Source organism: Lolium perenne, chromosome 6 (genome assembly GCF_019359855.2).
Source record: "Lolium perenne isolate Kyuss_39 chromosome 6, Kyuss_2.0, whole genome shotgun sequence".
Classification (NCBI taxonomy): Eukaryota; Viridiplantae; Streptophyta; class Magnoliopsida; order Poales; family Poaceae; genus Lolium; species Lolium perenne.
The window spans coordinates 113,755,175-113,775,596 of record NC_067249.2 but is presented as its reverse complement, the minus strand read 5'-3'; the positions used below and the strand labels follow the sequence as shown (position 1 = coordinate 113,775,596).

The 20,422-nt window shown below is 45.4% G+C and overlaps 1 protein-coding gene across 1 annotated transcript; it reads right to left on the bottom strand.

Moving 5' to 3' along the window:
- Window positions 1-275: 275 nt before the first annotated feature.
- Window positions 276-13,679, bottom strand: LOC127326083 (zinc finger BED domain-containing protein RICESLEEPER 2-like). Its single transcript, XM_071822254.1, has 6 exons — window positions 13,558-13,679; window positions 9,799-9,901; window positions 9,480-9,563; window positions 8,402-9,396; window positions 7,380-8,307; window positions 276-281 (listed from the first exon to the last, which is right to left on the bottom strand). Exons 1-6 carry the CDS (start codon window positions 13,677-13,679, stop codon window positions 276-278), a joined length of 2,238 nt encoding a protein of 745 aa, XP_071678355.1.
- Window positions 13,680-20,422: the final 6,743 nt, after the last annotated feature.

Here is a 20,422-nt window from a genome sequence, read left to right as displayed (position 1 = left end):
ATTATGTTCCAAACAGTAACACGACTGAAAGTTTTGTAGCAAAAATCAAAAACACACTTGACAGTTCATACGAACGAAAAAGGTAAAACTGATAAAATGAAACTGCAAACAGAAGCATCTCAAGAACTTCTATTTTTTCTTGCGATTGGCTGTAGACTTGCGTGTGCCAGACTTTGGTCCTGACTTGTTTGGTCCTGACTTGCTTGTTCCTGGCTGGGAAGGTTCGGTACTTTTGCTTTTGCTAGAGATCGTTGCTTTATTTTTGAATTCTTGGATCAGCTCTGAAATAAACAAACAAGGGAAGCAATTCATTATTGCAGATTATTCGTATGTGTGTAATTAAATAGGAGTAAATAATTATATGCTTCATAGACTCACCTTCCTCGAGCTTGGCTAATTCTTCCGTGTTCTCTTGAATGTTGATGGGAGTGGACCTTCGAAGCCAATCTTGCGTACAGATAATACCCTCGACCATGAAAGGCGTAAGTGATGTCCTGAAGTCATCTAGGACTCGTCCGCCCGTGCTAAAGGCACTCTCAGATGCTTGATGGCGTGTATTTCACACGTTCGTTGGGCAACCCCAAGAGGAAGGTATGATGCGCACAGCAGCAAGTTTTCCCTCAGAAAGAAACCAAGGTTTATCGAACCAGGAGGAGCCAAGAAGCACGTTGAAGGTTGATGGCGGCGGGATGTAGTGCGGCGCAACACCAGGGATTCCGGCGCCAACGTGGAACCTGCACAACACAACCAAAGTACTTTGCCCCAACGAAACAGTGAGGTTGTCAATCTCACCGGCTTGCTGTAACAAAGGATTAACCGTATTGTGTGGAAGATGATTGTTTGCAGAAAACAGTAGAACAAGTATTGCAGTAGATTGTATTTCAGTAAAGAGAATTGGACCGGGGTCCACAGTTCACTAGAGGTGTCTCTCCCATAAGACGAACAACATGTTGGGTGAACAAATTACAGTTGGGCAATTGACAAATAAAGAGAGCATGACCATGCACATACATATCATGATGAGTATAGTGAGATTTAATTGGGCATTACGACAAAATACATAGACCGTCATCCAACTGCATCTATGCCTAAAAAGTCCACCTTCAAAGTTATCATCCGAACCCCTCCGTATTAAGTTGCAAAGCAACAGACAATTGCATTAAGTATGGTGCGTAATGTAATCAACAACTACATCCTTAGACATAGCATCAATGTTTTTTCCCTAGTGGCAACAAGACAACACAACCTTAGAACTTTCTCGTCACCGTCCCTGTGTCAATGCAGGCATGAACCCACTATCGAGCATAAGTACTCCCTCTTGGAGTTACAAGCATCTACTTGGCCAGAGCATCTACTAGTAACGGAAAGCATGCAAGATCATAAACAACACGTAGATATAACTTTGATAATCAACATAACAAGTATTCTCTATTCATCGGATCCCAACAAACGCAACATATAGAATTACAGATAGATGATCTTGATCATGTTAGGCAGCTCACAAGATCCGACAATGATAGCACAATGGGGAGAAGACAACCATCTAGCTACTGCTATGGACCCATAGTCCAGGGGTAGACTACTCACACATCACACCGGAGGCGACCATGGCGGCGTAGAGTCCTCCGGAGATGATTCCCCTCTCCGGCAGGGTGCCGGAGGCGATCTCCTGGATCCCCCGAGATGGGATCGGCGTTGGCGGCGTCTCTGGAAGGTTTTCCGTATCGTGGCTCTCGGTACTGGGGGTTTCGTCACGGAGGCTATTTGTAGGCGGAAGGGCAGGTCAAGAGGCGGCACGGGGGCCCCACACCACAGGGCCGCGCGGCCAAGGGGGGGGCCGCGCCGCCCTATGGTTTGGCTCCCCTGTGGCCCCTCTTCGTCTCTCCTTCGGACTTCTGGAAGCTTCGTGGAAAAATAGGCCCCTGGGCTTTGATTTCGTCCAATTCCGAGAATATTTCCTTACTAGGATTTCTGAAACCAAAAACAGCAGAAAACAGCAACTGGCACTTCGGCATCTTGTTAATAGGTTAGTTCCAGAAAATGCACGAATATGACATAAAGTGTGCATAAAACATGTAGATAACATCAATAATGTGGCATGGAACATAAGAAATTATCGATACGTCGGAGACGTATCAGCATCCCCAAGCTTAGTTCTGCTCGTCCCGAGCAGGTAAAATGATAACACAGATAATTTCTGGAGTGACATGCCATCATAATCTTGATCATACTATTTGTAAAGCATATGTAGTGAATGCAGCGATCAAAACAATGTATATGACATGAGTAAACAAGTGAATCATAAAGCAAAGACTTTTCATGAATAGCACTTCAAGACAAGCATCAATAAGTCTTGCATAAGAGTTAACTCATAAAGTAATAATTCAAAGTAAAGACATTGAAGCAACACAAAAGAAGATTAAGTTTCAGCGGTTGCTTTCAACTTATAACATGTATATCTCATGGATATTGTCAACATAGAGTAATATAATAAGTGCAATAAGCAAATATGTAGGAATCAATGCACAGTTCACACAAGTGTTTGCTTCTTGAGGTGGAGAGAAATAGGTGAACTGACTCAACATTGAAAGTAAAAGAATGGTCCTCCATAGAGGAAAAGCATCGATTGCTATATTTGTGCTAGAGCTTTGATTTTGAAAACATGAAACAATTTTGTCAACGGTAGTAATAAAGCATATGCATCATGTAAATTATATCTTATAAGTTGCAAGCCTCATGCATAGTGTACTAATAGTGCCCGCACCTTGTCCTAATTAGCTTGGACTACCTGGATTATCACCGCAATACATATGCTTTAACCAAGTATCACAAAGGGGTACCTCTATGCCGCCTGTACAAAGGTCTAAGGAGAAAGCTCGCATTTGGATTTCTCGCTTTTGATTATTCTCAACTTAGACATCCATACCGGGACAACATAGACAACAGATAATGGACTCCTCTTTTAATGCTTTAAGCATTCAACAACAATTAATTCTTTTCTCATTAGAGATTTGAGGATGTTTGTCCAAAACTGAAACTTCCACCATGGATCATGGCTTTAGTTAGCGGCCCAATGTTCTTCTCTAACAATATGCATGCTCAAACCATTCAACTCAGTGTAAATCGCCCTTACTTCAGACAAGACGAACATGCATAGCAACTCACATGAAATTCAACAACGAAAAGTTGATGGCGTCCCCAGTAAACATGGTTATCGCACAACAAGCAACTTAATAAGAGATAAAGTGCATAATTACATATTCAATACCACAATAGTTTTTAAGCTATTTGTCCCATGAGCTATATATTGCAAAGGTGAATGATGGAATTTTAAAGGTAGCACTCAAGCAATTTACTTTGGAATGGCGGGAAAATACCATGTAGTATAGGTAGGTATGGTGGACACAAATGGCATAGTGGTTGGCTCAAGTATTTTGGATGCATGAGAAGTATTCCCTCTCGATACAAGGTTTAGGCTAGCAAGGCTTATTTGAAACAAACACAAGGATGAACCGGTGCAGCAAAACTCACATAAAAGACATATTGAAAACATTATAAGACTCTACACCGTCTTCCTTGTTGTTCAAACTCAATACTAGAAATTATCTAGAGCTTAGAGAAACCAAATATGCAAACCAAATTTTAGCATGCTCTATGTATTTCTTCATTAATGGGTGCAAAGCATATGATGCAAGAGCTTAAACATGAGCACAACAATTGCCAAGTATCACATTACCCAAAACATTTATAGCAATTACTACATGTATCATTTTCCAATTCCAACCATATAACAATTTAACGAAGGAGAAACTTCGCCATGAATACTATGAGTAGAAACCAAGGACATACTTGTCCATATGCTACAGCGGAGCGTGTCTCTCTCCCATAAAGTGAATGCTAGGATCCATTTTATTCAAACAAAACAAAAACAAAAACAAACCGACGCTCCAAGAAAAAGCACATAAGATGTGATGGAATAAAAATATAGTTTCAGGGGAAGAACCTGATAATGTTGTCGATGAAGAAGGGGATGCCTTGGGCATCCCCAAGCTTAGACGCTTGAGTCTTCTTAATATATGCAGGGGTGAACCACCGGGGCATCCCCAAGCTTAGAGCTTTCACTCTCCTTGATCATGTTGCATCATACTCCTCTCTTGATCCTTGAAAACTTCCTCCACACCAAACTCGAAACAACTCATTAGAGGGTTAGTGCACAATATAAATTGACATATTCAGAGGTGACACAATCATTCTTAACACTTCTGGACATTGCATAATACTACTGGACATTAGTGGATCAAAGAAATTCATCCAACATAGCAAAAGAGGCAATGAGGCAGAATCTGTCAAAACAGAACAGTTCGTATTGACGAATTTTAAAATGGCACCAGACTTGCTCAGATGAAAATGCTCAAATTGAATGAAAGTTGCGTACATATCTGAGGATCATGCACGTAAATTGGCTTAATTTTCTGAGCTACCTACAGGGAGGTGGACCCAGATTCGTGACAGCAAAGAAATCTGGAACTGCGCAGTAATCCAAATCTAGTACTTACTTTTCTATCAACGGCTTAACTTGGCACAACAAAACACAAAACTAAGATAAGGAGAGGTTGCTACAGTAGTAAACAACTTCCAAGACACAAATATAAAATAAAGTACTGTAGCAAAATAACACATGGGTTATCTCCCAAGAAGTTCTTTCTTTATAGCCATTAAGATGGGCTCAGCAGTTTTGGTGATGCACTCGCAAGAAATAGTATTTGAAGCAAAAGAGAGCATCAAGAGGCAAATTCAAAACACATTTAAGTCTAACATGCTTCCTATGAAAAGGAACCCTGTACACAAATAAATTCATGAAGAGCAAAATGACAAGATCAGGAAGATAAAACAAGTGTAGCTTCAAAAATTTCAGCACATAGAGAGGCATTTTAGTAACATGAAAATTTCTACAACCATATTTTCCTCTCTCATAATAATTTTCAGAGGCATCATGAACAAACTCAACAATATAAGTATCACATAAAGCATTCTTATTCACATGCATAAAAGTATCATTACTCTCCACATAAGCATAATCAATTTTATTAGTTGTAGTGGGAGCAAATTCAACAAAGTAGCTATCATTATTATTCTCATTATCAAATATAGGAGGCATATTGTAATCATAATCAAATTTATCCTCCATAACAAAGTGTACTAAAAGACCAATATCATTATCATAAATAGGAGGCAAAGTATCATCAAAGTAAATTTTCTCCTCAATGCTTGGGGGAATAAAAAGATCATGAAAACCAGCTTCCCCAAGCTTAGAACTTTCTATATTATTATCAACAATGGTGTTCAAAGCGTTCATACTAATATTACTACCAGCATGCAAATAAGATTCCATAGGTTTTTTAATTTTCGCATCAAACAATCCATGTTTTAAATCAGGAAATAGGATAAGAAGATCATTCTTGTCCATTATGCCAAACTAGTGAAATAAAAACATGCATGATATTAAGTAAAGTAAAACAAGTAACTAATTTTTTTGTGTTTTTGATATAGCAAACAAGATAGCAAATAAAGTAAAACTAGCAACTAATTTTTTTGTATTTTGATTTAGTGCAGCAAACAAAGTAGTAAATAAAACTAAGCAAGACAAAAACAAAGTAAAGAGATTGAGAAGTGGAGACTCCCCTTGCAGCGTGTCTTGATCTCCCCGGCAACGGCGCCAGAAAATGTGCTTGATGGCGTGTATTTCACACGTTCGTTGGGCAACCCCAAGAGGAAGGTATGATGCGCACAGCAGCCAGTTTTCCTCGTAAAGAAACCAAGGTTTATCGAACCAGGAGGAGCCAAGAAGCACGTTGAAGGTTGATGGCGGCGGGATGTAGTGCGGCGCAACACCAGGGATTCCGGCGCCAACGTGGAACCTGCACAACACAACCAAAGTACTTTGCCCCAACGAAACAGTGAGGTTGTCAATCTCACCGGCTTGCTGTAACAAAGGATTAACCGTATTGTGTGGAAGATGATTGTTTGCGTAAAAACAGAGAACAAGTATTGCAAAGAGATTGTATTTCAAGAAAGAGAATTGGACCGGGGTCCACAGTTCACTAGAGGTGTCTCTCCCATAAGACGAACAAAGATGTTGGGTGAACAAATTACGCTTGGGCAATTGACAAATAAAGAGAGCATGACCATGCACATACATATCATGATGAGTATAGTGAGATTTAATTGGGCATTACGACAAAATACATAGACCGTCATGCAACCGCATCTATGCCTAAAAAGTCCACCTTCAAAGTTATCATCCGAACCCCTCCAGTATTAAGTTGCAAAGCAACAGACAATTGCATTAAGTATGGTGCGTAATGTAATCAACAACTACATCCTTAGACATAGCATCAATGTTTTATCCCTAGTGGCAACAAAGACAACACAACCTTAGAACTTTCTCACATCGTCCTGTGTCAATGCAGACATGAACCCACTATCGAGCATAAGTACTCCCTCTTGGAGTTACAAGCATCTACTTGGCCAGAGCATCTACTAGTAACGGAAAGCATGCAAGATCATAAACAACACGTAGATATAACTTTGATAATCAACATAACAAGTATTCTCTATTCATCGGATCCCAACAAACGCAACATATAGAATTACAGATAGATGATCTTGATCATGTTAGGCAGCTCACAAGATCCGACAATGATAGCACAATGGGGAGAAGACAACCATCTAGCTACTGCTATGGACCCATAGTCCAGGGGTAGACTACTCACACATCACACCGGAGGCGACCATGGCGGCGTAGAGTCCTCCGAGAGATGATTCCCCTCTCCGGCAGGGTGCCGGAGGCGATCTCCTGGATCCCCCGAGATGGGATCGGCGTTGGCGGCGTCTCTGGAAGGTTTTCCGTATCGTGGCTCTCGGTACTGGGGTTTCGTCACGGAGGCTATTTGTAGGCGGAAGGGCAGGTCAAGAGGCGGCACGGGGGCCCCACACCACAGGGCCGCGCGGCCAAGGGGGGGGCCGCGCCGCCCTATGGTTTGGCTCCCCTGTGGCCCCTCTTCGTCTCTCCTTCGGACTTCTGGAAGCTTCGTGGAAAAATAGGCCCCTGGGCTTTGATTTCGTCCAATTCCGAGAATATTTCCTTACTAGGATTTCTGAAACCAAAAACAGCAGAAACAAAGAATCGGCACTTCGACATCTTGTTAATAGGTTAGTTCCAGAAAATGCACGAATATGACATAAAGTGTGCATAAAACATGTAGATAACATCAATAATGTGGCATGGAACATAAGAAATTATCGATACGTCGGAGACGTATCAATGCTACCGTTGAAATTGGAATAGCAAGGATATCACGAGCCAACCGTGCCAATACCGGAAATCTTGAAGAGTTTGTCTTCCACCAAGCTAGGATATCAAAATTTGTGCTCTCAATATCTTCACAATCTTCAGCTAAGTATTTCTCTAGTTCAGATTTGCTATTGTTGCTTGCACCAGTATTCAGCCTCATCCTCTTGGCAATTAGTTCCTTCATCAGACTTGCAGCACCTCCTTTTCCACCTTCTGTACGTGGAGTATCAGTTGATTGAGGAGCTGAATCAGTCGCTACAGGAGCATACATGACCCTGTATTCCTCAAACAACTCATATAGACACTTGTTAATTGCAGACCAAACTTTCTGGCCATTTCCATCACCATACATTTCCCCAATAGCTATCTCCGTGTACTCAGAAAGCTTGTACCTTGGATCAATAACAACAGCCATAAAGATCATCATGTTGATGTTTTCCTTCTCTTTTCCCTTTTCTTTCCCCTTCCCTTTCTCCTTCTCCATGTCCTTCTCCAAGTCCTTGTCATGCCACTTCCCCCAATACTTGTCATATTTATCCTTCATTCTCTTCCCCATTTCTTTTTGGAGAGGGTCCTCACTCTCAAGCCAGTTGCGCACCAAAAGGTTGACTTCTCCAATCTCGTGAAAGAAGGTGTTAGCCGTCACATTAAGTGATGCAGAAACACGGACAGTGATATGGGCAAAATGTCCAAGGAATTCATCCATCTTCTTAGCATTATCCCAATCTTGCTCCTCGGGAACCCCTGGCCCTTGAACCTTACCATTTTTCTCCCTGTTTAGATCAATGGTGAAGCATGGATCTTCGTCTGCATACCTTGCAAACACTTTTTCATAGATGATTGCAGCCTTTAACATATTGTGTGTCGAGTTCCACCTAGTGCAAACATCAAGGTTTAAAAATGCCTTGCTATCCACCTTCTCTAAATCAGCACATTCCTTAAATTTGTCCAACCTAATACACAAAATGCAAATAGCCAATCAGTAAAGTATTTACTCACAGCAATGAAAACACAATTTAGAATGTAAGAATTAAAAAATAAACTCACCTTGTTGTACCATTCTTGACGTATCTCACAGCAGCACGTACACGCTGTACAGAAAGATCAACCTCTTTGAGACCATCACTAACAATTAAATTGACAATGTGGGCTGCACACCTCATGTGAAGATATTTGCCTCCTGCTATTAAATTTTTCATGTGCTTCCTTACATAACCAATACCTCCGTCGTTTGAACTAGCATTGTCAACTGTTATTGTCATCACTTTATCTAATCCCCACTCCATCAAACATGTAACCAAGTGTTTTCCAATGTCCTCTCCTCTATGACCCTTTATCTTGAAAAAACCAATGATCTTCTTATGCAGTTTCCAATCATTATCAATAAAATGGGCAGTGACAGTCATGTAACTATCTTGTTGTTGTGAAGTCCAGCAATCAGTTGTGATGCAAACACGTTCACATTGCTCTTGGAAAAATAATTTCACCTTGGCTTTCTCCTCATAATAAGTCCCTACCGCATCCCTAGTACAGGTCCTTCTAGATGGCGGTTTGAACCGTGGGCAAGCTATAGCCATAAATTTCCTAAAGCCTGATTTTTCACCAAACGCAAATGGGAGCTCATCTTCTATGACCATTTGAGCGAATGCAGCCCTAAGTTTATCAGGATCAAATTTCCAACACCCTATAAAATCTGTTACTTGCAAAACACCTTGCTTTTGATCTTTAAGATGTACGTGAGGATTTCTTTTGCAAACTTTAAAATGCTTATTGAGGGCAGTGGTACCATTGAAAACGGAATGTGCTTTGATCTCACGCTTGCAATACTTACACTTGCCCTTCATCAAGACACCTTCCACAAAGACTTTGTTGAAGTGATTCCACATATCAGATCTAGGTGCCATCTCTTTTCTCTGTGTCTTAGCATCACCACTCTCCTTGTCCTTGTTAGCAGCAGTTGACCCCTCTTCCTTCTTTCTCTCTAACCCATCCATAGGTTCGTCATCCACCTGCACAATCTCCTTACCATGGCCGTCGCCATTCTACATATAGTAGAAAAAATATGCTCACTTGTTAGATTAATTGTAATATGTGGTGCGGACGGAACTTAGTTTATAAGATCTACCTGCGGAACATCATTCTCCTGGTTCTGGACATCAAGGTCGGACGACTCACTTTCCGTGCCCATCTCAATGTCTTCACTCGACATCTAAACAAATAGGCATTCAGAAAATGTCAACTCTTAATAATCATCTACGTAAACACTAGATCGCCGGCGCTGGTGGCCACCACGGCGGCGGCGCTCGGACAAATTCATGTAGCCGTGTTGCACAAAAACAAGGAACGACCAAGGAACGATCTGCATCGGAAAGGACGTCGGACGCCGGCCAGCGAGGATGCAGCAAGCCGGCAACGTAGACTATACAGGCGCACGAGAAAATTACCTTACCAGTGTTGCTGTAGACTGTAGTGGGCTTGCCGCGTCCGCCCCGCCGGCAAGAGTCGATCCACGCGAAGGTGCACGTCAGCTGGCTAGGGTTCTCACTTCTGACGTTACGGGCGGATGCAGATGCAGATGGGAATAATGAATAGGGAATGGTGCCCCTAATCGCGCCTGCCGTGATTACATACGATCAACTGATGAGGATCGATTGTTGATGGATGTGTACGTGCATGGGGCTGCTAGGATACGTGCATGGATCTGGCCTGATGGGCTTTTGTATACATTTTGGCCCATATATTGGCAGTCTGTACGTACATCACACGGTACTGAACACATATCTCGGTTCTTTCGGTACTTTCGGTTAACATAGGGTCAAAACCGAATTAATATTTTAGAATTCGGTTTATCACATTTACTAACCGGAATTAGTCTCGGTTAATTCGGTTTCGGTGAGTTCGGTTTCGGTCCCGGTTTTTTTGGTTTCGGTTTTCGGTTCCGGTTTTTTATGCCCGCCCCTAGGTGGGAATGACCGAAAAAATTGTGTGTGTCCACATGGTGTGTACAATATCATGGTGGGGTGTTGTTTGAACCAATTTTGTACCCCCGGGTCCGTTCGGCTACACGCACATGCGCCGACGACGATTAGTCAATGTTGTAGACCGCACGGTCAATGGATTAGGGTTTCCCTGGAAAGCGAGCCCCATAGTGTTGGAATGACCCAAAAAATTGTGTATGTACACATGGTGTGTACATTATCATGGTGGGGTGTTGTTTGAACCAATTTTGTACCGCCGGGTGCGTCCGGCTACACGCACATGCGCTGACGGCAATTTGTCAATGGATTAGGGTTTCCGTGGAAAGCGAGCATCGGAGGGTGGGAATTACCCAAAAAATTGTGTGTGTCCACATGGTGTGTACAATATCATGGTGGGATATTGTTTGAACCAATTTTGTACCCCCGGGTCCGTCCGGCTACACGCACATGCGCTGACGGCGATTAGTCAATGTTGTAGACCACACGGTCAATGGATTAGGGTTTCCCTGGAAAGCGAGCCCCGGAGTGTGGGAATGACCAAAAAAATTGTGTGTGTCCACATGGTGTGTACATTATCATGGTGGGGTGTTGTTTGAACCAATTTTGTACCGTCGGGTGCGTCCGGCTACACGCACATGCGCTGACGGCAATTTGTTAATGGATTAGGGTTTCTGTGGAAAGCGAGCATCAGAGGGTGAGAATGACCCAAAAAATTGTGTGTGTCCACATGGTGTGTACATTATCATGGTGCGGTGTTTTTTGAACCAATTTTGTACCCCCGGGTGCGTCCGGCTACACGCACATGCGCTGATGGCAATTTGTCAATGGATTAGGGTTTCCGTGGAAAGCGAGCATCGGAGGGTGGGAATGACCCAAAAAATTGTGTGTGTCCACATGGTGTGTACAATATCATGGTGGGGTGTTGTTTGAACCAATTTTATACCCCCGGGTCCATTCGGCTACACGCACATGCGCTGATGACAATTAGTCAATGTTGTAGACCGCACGGGCAATGGATTAGGGTTTCCCTGGAAAGCGAGCCCCATAGTGTGGGAACGACCCAAAAAATTGTGTGTGTCCACATAGTGTGTACATTATCATGGTGGGGTGTTGTTTGAACCAATTTTGTACCCCCGGGTGCGTCCGGCTACACGCACATGCGCTGACGGCAATTTGTCAATGGATTAGGGTTTTCGTGGAAAGCGAGCATCGGAGGGTGGGAATGACCCAAAAAATTGTGTGTGTCCACATGGTGTGTACATATCATGGTGGGGTATTGTTTGAACCAATTTTGTACCCCCGGGTCCGTCCGGCTACACGCACATGCGCTGACGGCGATTAGTCAATGTTGTAGACCGCACGGTCAATGGATTAGGGTTTCCCTGGAAAGCGAGCCCCGGAGTGTGGGAATGACCCAAAAAATTGTGTGTGTCCACATGGTGTGTACATTATCATGGTGGGGTGTTGTTTGAACCAATTTTGTACCCCCGGGTGCGTCCGGCTACACGCACATGCGCTGACGGCAATTTGTCAATGGATTAGGGTTTCCGTGGAAAGCGAGCATCGGAGGGTGGGAATGACCCAAAAAATTGTGTGTGCCCACATGGTGTGTACAATATCATGGTGGGGTGTTATTTGAACCAATTTTGTACCCCCGGGTGCGTTAGGCTACACGCACATGCGCTGACGGCGATTAGTCAATGTTGTAGACCGCACGGTCAATGGATTAGGGTTTCCCTGGAAAGCGAGCCCCATAGTGTGGGAATGACCCAAAAAATTGTGTGTGTCCACATGGTGATGCAGCCCGACCTTCGGTATTCACCGCATCATATGCTTCATCGCCAAGATGACACGCAAAGGTGAATCTTCTCCTTTATGCGTGCCTACTATCGCCTATGTGGAACGATATACTACTTCATACTCCATCACATCTTGATGATAGGAACTCGACGACAAGTACGTAGGGAAGAGAGGACGCCACGGAAGCTTGGAAGAGAAGGAGGAAGAGGAGCTAGAAGCTCCAATGCCGGCACTGCCGCCCTACACAGGCCGGCACTGCCGCCTGGGCCGGCACTGCCGCCTGGGCCGGCACTGCCGCCCTCCCCACGCCGGCACTGCCGCTGAGGTCGTGACCACTTACAATCTGAACCCTAGGTTGCCACATGTATGGCTGTGCTTGTATCTTAGTTTCCCCAAACTACCCCTCCTTAGTGGTTCCCTATAAATAGACCCCCACCCCCACCTTCATGAGGGAGAGATGATGTTTAGATGAATTGGCTTATGCCTCTACTATCCCTTTGTGGATTTGGGTAACCCCCACCTTAGGTTAATTCCTATTGTATCACCCGGGCTCCTTATCGAATCCTATTGTATCTCTTTGGTGACTTCTACCAATCTTGATCTTTTGCTTGCACTTCTACCAATTTGGTCTTTTGCTTGCACTTCTATTGAGTTTGGTCTTTTCACCCTTCTAGATTCATAGGATCTTCGATTTGTCGATCTTTTTGCGGGACTTCTACCGAAAGGTCTTTTCCTTGCAACTTCTATCGAGTTGGTGGTTCGGGCCAATGAGAACAAACCGATTGTGTTGTGTGCGTGTGTTTGTATCGTGTTCTTCGTGTTCATCCACTTCCCCGCGAATCCCCCTCCGCAATCACACTCACCCGAGTCAATTCGTGAGATCGGGCAACCCACACGGGCTTAGCCCGTATCATATGGTATCAGAGCAAATGTTGCCACGAATTTGACCCTCCAATTTCACCAATTTCGCCCAAAAATTTTGCCCCAAAAAATAGCTCGAATTTGGATCTCTCGATTTGTTGAGTTTTTTTGTGGTTTTGGTCCACAGATCTGTTGTCTCTTGTGTTCTCCTCCAAATTTCACTGTCAAATTCCTTGTATTTCGCTCAGAATCGACGAATTTTTGCCTCAATTTCCGCTGCGTTCGTCCCCAGTTCATCCTGTTCGTGCTTACCGGCACTGCCGGCCCATTCATACCGGCACTGCCGATGCTGGCCTCCACCTCGCTCGAGCCACCCACGCACCGCCAGGCCCGCCCGCAACCGCGCAGCGGCGCACCACCAGCTCGAGCCCCACCTCGCGCCTACACCCTGCTCGCCCAAGCCGCCGCGCAGCTCCTGCTCGCCAACCACCACACCGCGCGCCCGGCCGCCAATCGCCAAGCCGCCGCCGCTCCCCGGCTCCCATCCGGCCCGAGGCCACGCACCCCCGCGCCTCCAGCTCCCACCGGCTCCACCCGCCAGGCCCGCCCAGCCCCGCCGCCTGGCCCCGCGTAGCGCCCCACCACCAGCACCCGCCGCCTGCCCGCGCGAGCAGCCCAGGCCCCATCTGCCGCTCGCCGCTCCCGCTAGCCACCACAGCAGCATGCGCTAGAGCTGCTCTGCGCCCAATCCCACCCACGCGCAAGCAGCCCAGCTCGGCCAAGCATCCGCGCAGCGCCCCTCGTCGATTTGCCCGACCGGCAGTGCCGTATCGAACACTCCGGCAGTGCCGCCAGACCCGGCAGTGCCGCCCAAAGCCCACCGGCAGTGCCGCTGTGCGCACTCCGGCAGTGCCGCCCAATTCCAACCGGCAGTGCCGGCCTCCAATAGTGCTGCTGAAATTCCTGTTCAAGTTTCACACAATTTTGACTCCCCTTTTTGCCCCAAATTTTGACAACTTTCCGGCGCCCGTTTGACTCCAAAATTTAACATCATTCTCCAAATATTCTACATAGCCCACCTCTAATTTTTGACGATTTTTGGAGACCAACTTTTGACCGCTCGTTTTGACCCAACTTTTCGCGCATTGACTTATTTTGCTCGGTTTCGGATTTGGAGTGCATCGATTGTCTATCCCGCTTCCGCGCCTACATCAACACCGCGACGACACCGTTGGCACCCCGGATTCCGGCGCAACTTCGCCATCGTCATCGACACCACCACTTCGCCATCGTAAGTTCGTGTGCTTGACACCGCCTAACATCAATAGGTATAACTTGCCCCACCCCTTGTAGCCCCGTTTCTTTCTTTGTGTACCTATCCCATTGAGAGTGGCTTTTTGAGTGTTGCGAAGCATTGCACAAGTGTCACGACCGTGAGAGGGTGTGTGTGCGTTGTGTTGAGCAAAGCTCCGAAGCAAGCTCGGTGAGAAAGATACACAAAAGAAGAAAAAGTGTGACATAGAGAAAAATAAAGCTTCTAAGCAGAGAAAAAAAAGAGAGAAAAAGGAAAAGGAAATACAAAAAGAGTGTGTGTCCACCGATACAAAGGAGTGCAAAGCTTGTGAGCACTAAGAGAGATAAGAGAAGAGTGGCATTTGTGCAAATCTAGTTGCTTCTCTCATATGCAACCAAGCTACGGTCTCTCTTGTGTTGGCGCGACACCGAGCTAATAGTCTTCGTTAGGACCATCCTTGTTACTTGCTCACTTCCTTGGTCGCGCTAACCCCATTGTTCTTCCTTGTGTGTGTTTCCGTGTTTCCTTGACATAGATCATCGCTTTTGACATTTGACTTTGGATCTTACCCACATTTGACAATAGACATTTTCTTTGGTTCTTTTCGTTTGCTATCCACTTCCTCACCTACCACCATATAGAGTTCTTAGCCTTTTGCGTGTGCTTTGAGTGTGTGTGAGTACATATCGGTTATTCTCTAACTTGAACCATTTTCTCGATTTTGGTTTGCTAGCTTTGACCTTTTGGTAGTTTTCCTTCCACCACATACATATACTCCCTTCCTAGTGAGAGCTATCCAATATGACCCCATAAGAAAAGGCCGAGATGAGAGCCTACTTTGCCGAGCTAGAAGCTCTTGAAGCAAATATGACCACCCAAGATAAAGCCGAGTGCAAATACTACTTCAAACACCTTGAGAGCAAGAGTGACACACCACATGAGTTGAGTGAGGACGCTTTGATTTCTAACACATTAACCTCTACTCCTCTTGTGTTGTCTTCCTATTTGCTAGGTTGCTCGGGCATCGATGACGCCATTGCCATGGAGATGAGGGACTCCACTATATGTGACATGAGGGACTCCACTATAGGTGAGATGAGTGACTCCTCACTATATGTGAGATGAGCGACTCCACTATATGTGAGATGAGCGACTCCACTATATGTGAGATGAGTGCATCCACTATATGTGAGCTTGAGTGCATACACTTCGAGAGCATGAGTGATACACCACGTGAGATGAGAGTGGTAGTTGATAGGTCATGTGAGACCATTTCGAATTCTAACAACTTAACCTCTACCTCTAGTGTGTTTCCTTGTGTCTCATTAGGTCTCATGAATGACGAGTTCCCGATCATGGAGAAGATGTACATGGTGCATGAAGACGATGCTATCACACCATTCTTAATGGAAGATGAATATGGAGGCCACATGGAGCCTACCTCTTCCACAACACCCACTTCAAATGAGTCGGACTACAAAGGTACCTATATGGGTTTTGATGATGCCATGATCCCACTAGTGGACATGATGATTTGTGAGTGCATGCATGAGTTGGATGATCCTATTGCCATGTCATATGCTTCTTTCACTTTCCCTTGTGATACTTGTGATACCACCAATGTTGATCATGTTGAAGTATTTGCTTATGATAATATGTCCATGCCATGCTATGAGAGTTTCATTTTCTCTCCTATTGCTTGCAATATGTTGAACAATTGCTCTTTCCCATGTATTGCTTGCAATGAAAATGATGATGCTAATGCTTGTGTTGTGACAACCTCGATGAACAATTGCTCTTTCCCTAGGTTTGTCGACAACAATGATAAAATGTTGAACATGTTTTGTGCTAGATGCTTGCAATACTCTCCCATTAATGCAACCAAAATGTTGAACAATTGTTCTTTCCAATGCTTGGTTTGCAATGATGTTAATATGCTTGTAAATGAGATTGCCCCCATAGCTCTCTCAAATTTTGGAGACTTTGCATATATCCATGTTGAGCATGTTCCCATGTTTACTCCGCATATTCACCATATCTATTATGATGCTTTGCTTAACGCTAATGGTGATGTGCAAAAGAGATGGACCATCATGATGGATGATGTGTTCATATACCATGCACACACGTTCATTGTTTTGCCTATTGTGTGTGTAGGCACAAGAATGCCAATGTCAACCTCGATTGAGCACGAGTTGACAAAGAGAGCTCTAGAGAGCATAATACAAGTAAGTTCAAGATCGAACCCGGCTCTAATACCTTTCCCATGCTTTGCATTGAACATGCCGAACAATTTCTATTTCTTGTGGTTCTTTTGCAAGCATGATGATGTGATTCTTACCGTTGGTGTTGCCTCAAACAAGCTGACCAATTGCTCTTTCTTTTGGTTTGTTGGCACGCACGGTTGTGCAAATGTTTTGTTGGTGAACTTTTTGGATGATATGTTGTGTGTTTCACCAAATATGAGGACCAATTTCTCTTTCCAATGGTTTGTGTGATGAGGTCTAAGACCCCGTGTGTGGCCCGATCTCGCGGATTGACCTCGAAACCAAGGGGAGAGGTGGGAGAACACGAGGAACACGAAGAACACGACGAACACCGAGACTCACGCACGCACACCAACCCGATACACCCGATGCTTACCTCCGTGGCTCGATGGACCACGCCAATAGAATCTCCGAGGAAGAGGCACGCGGCAGAATTCCCGGAGAGAGATTGGGGTTGGAGAGGAAGAGCTTGATGAGGGAGAGAGAGTAACTTTTACTAGAATCTCACTCAACAAGATCAAAGTCAACAACCAAGGTGCCTTGATTACAGAGGGATGATACCCAAGGGAGACTAAGCTCAAAGGTAGGTTTGAGTTCAAAACAAGTCTAAAGGGTAAAGGAGGGGTCCAGGCTACTTATATAGGCACACATGGCCAGCAAGGGCGAACAGGTACGCGAATGGATAAGTTAAGGCAGTTTGGTGGGTCATTCCCGTCAGATCCGGTTTGGATCCGGTCTGACCGGGCCTGTGACCGGGCTGTCCGGTCCTGGGTCCGGTCGACCGGGCGCAAACCGGGACTCTGCGAAGTTTCCGGTCTTCGTCTGGTACGAGGGAGCTGCGCCGGTTGGCGCCCGGTTGACCGGGCCTGTGACCGGGGCGTCCGGTTGTGGGTCCGGTCTGACCGGGTCCTGGACCGGCCAGCGTCCGTCTCTTCCTTGGAGCGCTTCGAGCGACGTCGGCTTTGGCTTCATGATCATCTCCATGTCCATCTGCTTCTCTCCCTCCCTTGACCTTGGCGTCTCCTCCTCTCCGGGGTCTTGATTCGCCTTGTACCTAATGACACATAGCACATCGGCATGAGGTAGCATTCCATCCAAATGTGTACCAAGATCAAGGGTGGTGAGGAGCGAGTTCACCTCGTCATGTAGAGCTTTAACTCGGGCTCGTGTCATCGGTCCATTTGGGGGACTTGTTGGTCTTGGTGTGGAGGTGTCCGAAGGCCACCCCGCATCATCTCCCCCCCCCTTGGGAAAGAGTCGTCCTCGACTCTTGTTCCTCCTCATCTTCATGATATGGCGATAAGTCCGCAACATTGAATGTGTTGCTCACCAAGTACTTGGAGGTGGGGATGTCGATGACGTAAGCATTGTTGTTGATGCGTTTGAGGACCTTGAAGGGGCCATCTCCTCTTGGCTTGAGTTTCGAGTTGCGTTCATGAGGGAACCTTTCCTTCCGTAGGTGGATCCAAACGAGGTCGCCTTCTTGGAATATGCGTTCCTTCTTCTTGGCGTTGAGGCGGGTAGCTTGACGAAGCACATGTTCTTGAATGGTAGCTCTTGTTTCTTCATGAAGTTTCTTCACGGTGGCGGCACGCTTGGCGAAGTCCATGTTCGTCCGCTCATGAAGGGGAAGTGGTAGTATGTCGAGTGCCGTGAGCGGCTCAAACCCGTAGACGACCATGAAAGGACTCCTTGATGTTGTCGAGTGCTTGGCGCGGTTGTAGGCGAACTCCGCGTGTGGAAGGCACTCCTCCCATGACTTCAAGTTCTTCACGAGGATGCGTAGGAGGGTGGAGAGGCTTCGATTGACCACTTCCGTTTGGCCGTCCGTTTGCGGGTGCGAGGATGATGAGAATAGGAGCTTCACTCCAAACTTTGCCATGAGCGACTTCCAAAGATAACTCATGAACTTGACGTCTCGATTCGACACAATGCTTTGCGGTACTCCATGTAGGCGAACAATTTCCCTGAAAAACAATGAAGCAATGTGTGAAGCACCGTCGCTCTTATGGCAAGGTATGAAATGAGCCATCTTAGAGAATCTATCCACTACAACAAATATGGAATCATGACCATGCTTAGTGCGAGGCAATCCTAGAACAAAATCCATGCTAATATCTGTCCATGGTGCATATGTAATAGGCAATGGAGTGTAAAGACCATAAGGGTTGGAGGTAGACTTAGCTTGTAAGCATGTGGTGCACCGGCGGCAAAGGCGTTCCACGTCGCGGTACATTCTTGGCCAATAGTAGTGGGTTGAGAGCATGGCATATGTCTTCTCTCGACCAAAGTGTCCCATAAGACCACCTCCATGTGACTCTTGCAAAAGCAATTTTCGAAGCGAAGACTCGGGAATGCAAATCTTGTTAGCTTTAAACAAGTAGCCATCATGCAAATAGAAATCATCCACTCCTCGTTCAACGGAGCACTTCTCAAATATTGGAGCAAAGAAAGAATCGGAAGGATAGAGATCTTTGATCTCTTCAAGTCCCAAGACATGAAAATCCAAGCGAGTAAGCCAAAGGGTGTTTTTGCGGGAAAGAGCATCCGCCACAACATTGTCCTTGCCCTTCTTGTATTTGATCACATATGGGAAGGACTCAATGAACTCGACCCATTTTGCATGTCGTTTGTTCAAGTTGTGTTGGCTTTTCAAATATTTCAAGGACTCATGGTCGGAATGAATGATAAACTCTTTTGGCCAAAGATAGTGTTGCCAAACTTCAAGAACATGAACCAAAGCGTAGAGCTCCTTGTCATATATAGGATAGTTGAGGCATGCGCCATCTAACTTCTCACTATAGTATGCCACGGGTTTGCCCTCTTGCATAAGAACACCACCAATACCAAGCCCACTTGCATCACACTCAATCTCAAAAGTTTTTGCAAAATTTGGAAGAACAAAAAGGGGAGCTTCGGTAAGGCGTTTCTTCAACTCATCAAAAGCATTTTGTTGGGCCTTGCCCCAAACAAACGGAACATTCTTCTTGGTAAGCTCATTCAAAGGACAAGCAATGGTGCTAAAATCTTTCACAAAGCGGCGGTAAAACCCGGCAAGTCCATGAAAACTTCGGACTTGACCAACATTTGTAGGAGTAGGCCAATTGTGGATGGCCTCCACCTTGGAAGAATCAACTTCAAGCCCATTAGCGGAAACCACAAAGCCAAGGAAAACCAATTTGTTTTGAGCAAAGGTGCACTTGGGGAGGTTAGCATAAAGCTTTTCATGACGCAAGATGCACAAGACCTCTCTCACATGTTGCACATGGTCCTTGAGGTTTTTGCTATAAATGAGAATATCATCGAAATAGACAACCACACTCTTGCCAATGAGAGGACGCAAGATGTGATTCATGAGGCGCATGAAAGTAGATGGAGCATTGGAAAGACCGAAAGGCATAACGAGCCATTCATAGAGACCGAGTTTGGTCTTGAATGCCGTTTTCCATTCATCACCAATGGCCATGCGGATTTGGTGGTTGCCACTACGCAAATCGACTTTAGAGAAAATCGTGGCACCACTTAACTCATCAAGCATGTCATCTAAACGCGGAATGGGATGGCGGTAACGGACGGTAATGGCATTGATGGGGCGACAATCCATACACATCCGTTGCGTCTCATCCGGTTTAGGTACAAGAATCACGGGAACCGCACAAGGGCTAAGGCTTTCGCGGACATACCCTTTGGCGAGGAGATCTTGAATTTGGCGTTGGATCTCCTTTGTCTCTTCGGGGTTGGTGCGGTAGGCGGCACGGTTTGGAAGCGGAGCGCCGGGTATGAGGTCGATGCGGTGTTCGATGCCTCGAAGTGGTGGTAGTCCATGAGGGAGCTCATCGGGGAAGACGTCTTGAAACTCCTGCAAAAG

What these genes read in the sequence shown, in the direction of transcription:
- LOC127326083 (XM_071822254.1), bottom strand. Translation starts at nt 13,679, where the DNA reads ATGGGGCCTGGGCTGCTCGCGCGGGCAGGCGGCGGGTGCTGGTGGTGG. An exon ending in TGGGAGCTGGAGGCGCGGGG is followed by an intron (nt 9,902 to 13,557) that starts GTGCGTGGCCTC and finishes CCGTAACGTCAG; the next exon opens with AAGTGAGAACCCTAGCCAGC. An exon ending in AGGAGAATGATGTTCCGCAG is followed by an intron (nt 9,397 to 9,479) that starts GTAGATCTTATA and finishes TACTATATGTAG; the next exon opens with AATGGCGACGGCCATGGTAA.